Here is a 5739-nt window from a genome sequence, read left to right on the forward strand (position 1 = left end):
GTTTGAAGATGTGCCATTCTCACTGGGGTGAGGTGGTATCTCATTGTGGTTTTAATTTGCATCTCCCTTATTACAAGTGATGTTGAACATTTTTTCATATGCTTGTTGGCCATCTGCATTTCCTCTTTGGAGAAGTGTCTTTATTAGCTCTTTTGCCCATTTTTTGATGGGGTTGTTTATTTTTGTTGAGTTTCATCAGTTCTCCATATATTTTTGTGATCAGCCCTTTATCACTACTTTTGTTTGAGAAAATGCAAACATTACATTTTTTATATCTTTTATTCCACACTTACAATGAATGATAAGAGGCAAGAAAGTCCTATTAACAGAGTGAAAAAAAATCTACTAAATTGTTCAAAAATAATCAGATATTTCAAGAGGCTTGCATATAGCCAAGAATTGAAATCTTTTCCATCTTTTATCAGTAATTCCAATTACACACAGGCAGTGGTGACTTGTGAAAGCTGATCAGTTACAGCCTAAAAGTCATTTACCCTTCTAGGCTGAACTGGGGTTATTAGACTTGTGTGCCTTCTGGAGCAGCCATGTCACCTCACTCTAACATGGGTAAAATGAGTAAATACGTCTATTGATTGTAGTTAGTGAAGGATACAAGATTACCTGGCCTGTGATTTCAAGTATCTAATCAATAGCTTCTTTTATTTTTTAGCAACAAGCTACATATGCCAAAGAGGCACACTTTCTACTTTCATAAAATTAAACTTAAAATAGGGGCCTCACTGCTGGTGCAAGGGTTAAAGTCTCAGCACTATCAAGCTACTACCAGCCTCTGTGTTAGTTCGCTGACCAGGGAGCTAAACTACTGACACAGTAGATTTCTCCTGTTTCACCTGCTGCTTCCCTCAGCAATGTATTTCAGTCAATTGCCTGATCTGCTCCCCACTCTGTCTCTGGGGAGTCCTCTTACCACTTGCACCTCTGATCTACGCCCCAATTCTTGCATGCATAAATAGATCTTTAAAAAATTAAATTTAAAATAAAAATGTTAAATGGATAGTACACTGACAACAAATATCTCAAAACTACAGAACACATAGGACTAACTTGGAAAAATTAGTTAGTAAAATCAGATACTGTTAAACTCCAGCAATTTTCAGGGACTGTTATATAATTGCTAAGATCAGTATTTCAGAACAATGGCCAATTGTGGCATGTTGAAAAAGAAAATAAGTGTTCTATGTCCAGCATCATGGCATCTGTCAGACTCTGTGTTGCACTACAGTCACTGCCATAGAGTTCTGGAGGTCCTCAGCCACACTTAGAATACTAGTTTGCATAATACAGATTCCTGAAAGAAATGAACATAGCATTTTTCCAGGAAGCCAGCAGAATGACAGTCATTACTTCTGGTGGCTGTAACAGTAAAAATCCTAATAATGCCTCTCCTCTCACCTTTGGCCTATAAAACTTCACAGAAATGAGTAATGAACAGGTTTGATGTTGTTGCAGCATTACATTGTGACATGCTGCCACATTGTCATCTCTCTTTGCCTCGTTACTCCAGGACCTGACTCTTTACACTAATAAAAATGACTATAAGGAAATTTAGCAAGATAGGGTTCAACTGAAACAAGGAAAGAGATTACTGAAAAGACTGCAAAGAGGTTCAAGCCAGATCTTCAAACACATCATATGCTTCACAGATTATACATGCTAACAAATATTAGATATAGGTATAAACATTATTGATAAAATAGCTATGTTAAAAAATTGTAAAAGTCATATACAATATAAACTGTATATACTGTGCATGTTCCAAGATGTATACTACTGCACACAAACTGGGATCTTAAGGTCACATCTTTACAAGAATTCTAAAACTGGGGAAAATTTCAAAAAGTAAATTTATTCTGATCTTAAGAGTAAAATTTATTAGTAGCCATAATAACTTGCTTGCTTTATTAGTCAAAACTGTGTACAAAACACTTCTGCATTTAGATGCAGAGTTAGGCTATATAATTCTCTTACTAAGCTTCATTAACTCCATTAGATAGAGACACGCATCTAACCTGTAGCTGTTTTTCTGGATGATCCCCTCCGAGGTGTCTTGTTCCTCTTTAGCAGAAAATCCTAGAAGATGCCTCCTTTGACTTGCAGGGTTCATACTAGGATTCATTCTCCTGGAATCCTGTTCCAATATGCTGAAAAAAATGTAAAGCGATAATTAGAATAAAAATATGTTCATACAGACATGCCAAATGTTGCTCTGAATCAAATCAGAAGTGTGTGGCATATTGAAAAAGAAAATACGTGTATCCCCTACCTGGTATTCTGTATTTATGAGAGAGTTTTTGAAAATAATTATTGTGACCATAAGAACACCTTATTTATAAACGTGTTTAAACAAAGTCTGCACTCTACATCCTTTAAAGACTCTATAATTATTATGTATGCATGAAAGATAGACATAAGTACAATACACTGATAAATTTTATTTATTTATTAAATTTTATTTATTTATTTTTACTTATGTATTCAGATAATAGCTGAAATAAGAAGCCCTCCTGGATGCTTCAAACTCAGGTCTCCAATAAGGAAATACTTAAACTGAATGGAAATTATTGTTTAGCAATAGTTAAATCCCTTAGTCTTGTACAGAAGCAGGCCATCAAATAATACTAAAAAATTGTTATTATAAACATGCTTCCATTCTTATTTACATGTAAAATTTTCCTATCCATTTATATCTCCCCACCTTCTTAATACATTTGATCACTATGTCTGTCTTTTTGATGGGCATAACTATTGGAGGCCAAAAAAATGGGGCTTAAGGGGTGGAGAGAGGAACAGGATCAAAACTGGGGCGAAAAGAGCACACGGAACTATGGTGATGGCACACGGGTGAAGTGGTGGTGGGAAGTCCACAACCAAGATGAAAAATGTACATAATGAAGAATGATGTAAAATAAATAAATAAATATATTTTAAAAATAAATAAAATCATCATTTGGATGGTGGGGGGGAAATGGAGCTTAGTGGAATGTCAAGCTAAACTAAGGAAAACTTAGTTTGATGAGTACTTTAAGAAAACACTCCAGAAGCACTAAACAATAATTTTGTAGGAAAATGAAGTGAAAAGTATAACTGTAGGGAAAAAAAACTTTTTGAAACTTATTTTTTAAAGTATTAACTTTTTGATCCTTGCAAGTATAGTGCCCAAAACTCTACTTAGGAAAGTACAAAATCAAAATACAAAATACTGTCCAAAAAAATCAAATCAAATCAAAGAACTTTCCCTCGGTATACACACTCAATTACTTTAAGCCCTATGCACCCTCTTCCTGTCTCCCCCCACATTTTATTAGTAAATGACCCATATAACAACACTCCTATGAATGCAAGGAGTCCCTCAATTCCTCTGAAGACTGGGATGAGCTCTACCACTCAAAGACTGTCTCCTGGCCTTGACTGGGAAAGTGCTTCTTTATAAGTTTCCATCTTTAGTACTAGCTTTGGAAAGCCCGTAGCTATTCTCAACAGTTCGAAAAACATAGGTTTCGGGTGTCTGTTTTCCACTGACCAAAGATATCTATTAATAAGATCTCTCACCCTTTGCCCCACGGGTTCTTTTTCAACACTATAGTTTTTTCCCCAATGCTCTTCATTATGGTCTTCCGTCCCATCACCCACTTGTCAATATGCTCTCAAGGGCGTGTCCAGACCTGACACAGTGTTTCTCAGGTGGGTTTGATGGACTGGAGGGTGGAGGAGCGTCACAGACTGGAAGAGAATCATTTCTTCCCATGTGCAGTCTATATAATATTATGTGGCTTTTTTGGTAGTTACATCATATTAAGTGTGGCTTTTATTAAAATCCCAGCTCTTTTCTCATGAACTGATTTTGAACCATTCTCTTCCCATCCCATCCCTTCTTCTTCCTCTTCCAATTCTGAATTTATATTGATGGGGTTCAGGATAGGTCACCCAAAAATGTGCCACATACTGATTACTTTGATTTAAAGTTAAGGGTTCTCAGCCAAGAACCAGATTTTATTTTATTATCTATCCATTAGCCCAGATGTTATTTTGAAAGGTAACATATTAAGAAATTTTGAGAGGAAAATTTGTAAGTTTTCCACTTATTTATTTTTGGCTGTTGTTGCCATCGCCCTCCATTCCCTCTTGGTTATTTTTTCTAGCCTAAATGTGAAATTCCTCTTAAGCCAATTTACAGAGAAATCAACAGTCCAGTTCAATTCCAAAATGACAAATGCCTAACCCCTAAGAAATGACCTATAGAAACTAACTTTCAGCAATGTCATACTGCAGATTTATAGTCCCCTGTTCTTACTAATATTTGAAAGACACAAAGCTTTTATCTCACTGCCAGAATTTGTCTTAGAAAACTCATGACACCGTAAATATTAAAGAAAGTCCTAGTAAAACCCAAATGTACAAATAAGTATGAGAAAATTGCTGTTGATGTGAACTTTTAAATTCTTGGCATGAGTTTTTGTATCATTTGGTGTCCCTCTTTGTTGATTTAGGAAAAATTAAATTTCCAAGAACAGAGATGACTCAGATTCACACTGCACACTCAATGGCCCTTTACAGTTGGTGATGTTAACAACCCAGTCAAGCTCTTCACAATTAGCTTAAATCAGGCTCTATTCTGTATTTTTAAATAAATTTATAAAAACTAAGAAAAAAAATATACTGGAGTTGATTGTCTGGGTTCAAAATTAACCCAAACGGATTAAAGATTTGGAAGTAAGATCTGAAATCATAAAATACAATTACAAAAAAAAAAACAGGCAAAACACCCTACAACATTGGTTCAGTGATATCTTTGTGTATATGTCTACAATGGCAAGGGAATTATGACTGCCTTGGTGTGGGTCTGGGTGTGCTAAGCCTGGGTTATCTGAAGAGGAGTAACCCTACATCTCTGAAACACATTCACAGTGTTGTCAACCAATGTTACCCCAATAAAAAGAAATTAAGGCCCTCCCTGGTGGCGCAGCGGGTTAAAGCACAGCACTTAGAATCTAAAGCCGCTTCCGCATGAGTTCGATTCCCGCCTGCCCCAGAGGTGACCACATGGCGTGGCAGACCTCTCCTGACCCGCCCGCTGCTCCCCTCAGCAGTGTACTTCGTGGATCTGCCTGTTCTGCTCCCCACTCTGTCTCTGGTGAAGCCTCTCGCCGCCCCTGAGCCTCTAGCCTGTACCCCAGTTCTGTACGCACAAATAAATAAATCTTAAAAAAAAAAAAAGAAATTAAAATTTTCAAGAAAGAAAATAGAAGTCCTTGTGATCAAAACATGCTATGCCACAAGAGTCACAATAGTTTTAAGCCACAAAGTAATCACCACACCAATAAGACCCTGCTCATCTTAGAGGCCAATGGCAGAGATTAGTTTTTAAAAAATAGAAATTTCATTTTCCCCAAAAGTCTGGAAAAAGTGTTTGAAGAACAGTTACTTTACTTTTCCATTTATGAAATTCTGAAAGCCAAGAACTGTTTTTGATTTACAAAGCCACTTAAACTTTAAGATATGATTTCAGATGTCCAGTTTTCATACCAAGTAACTGGACAAAAAAAAAAGGCCCATCTCCAACTCTATCCTACCTATTGCAAACTTGCTGTCTTTTGATGTAAACAGCTGCATTTTAAATCCAAGTCTTGAGTATATTTATTTAAATTAATTTTTAAATTTTTCTTACATCATTTTTCATCTTTGTACAGTATTGGATTTCTTTCCTTAGGTGTAGTCCCC

General features: G+C 36.1%; 1 protein-coding gene across 2 annotated transcripts in view; it reads right to left on the bottom strand.

The window, feature by feature from the left end:
- The window catches only part of ATF6 (activating transcription factor 6), a 173729-nt gene that overhangs the window by 113972 nt on the left and 54018 nt on the right, over positions 1-5739 (bottom strand). For both annotated transcript variants that reach the window (XM_004688104.2, XM_012729154.1), the window contains exon 10: positions 2031-2162. In XM_004688104.2, coding sequence (XP_004688161.1) covers positions 2031-2162 — 132 coding nt within the window. The remainder of the gene's footprint in view (positions 1-2030; positions 2163-5739) is intronic.

The sequence above is a fragment of the Condylura cristata genome, unplaced genomic scaffold, assembly GCF_000260355.1.
Source record: "Condylura cristata isolate star-nosed mole 26May11 unplaced genomic scaffold, ConCri1.0 scaffold00024, whole genome shotgun sequence".
NCBI lineage: Eukaryota > Metazoa > Chordata > Mammalia > Eulipotyphla > Talpidae > Condylura > Condylura cristata.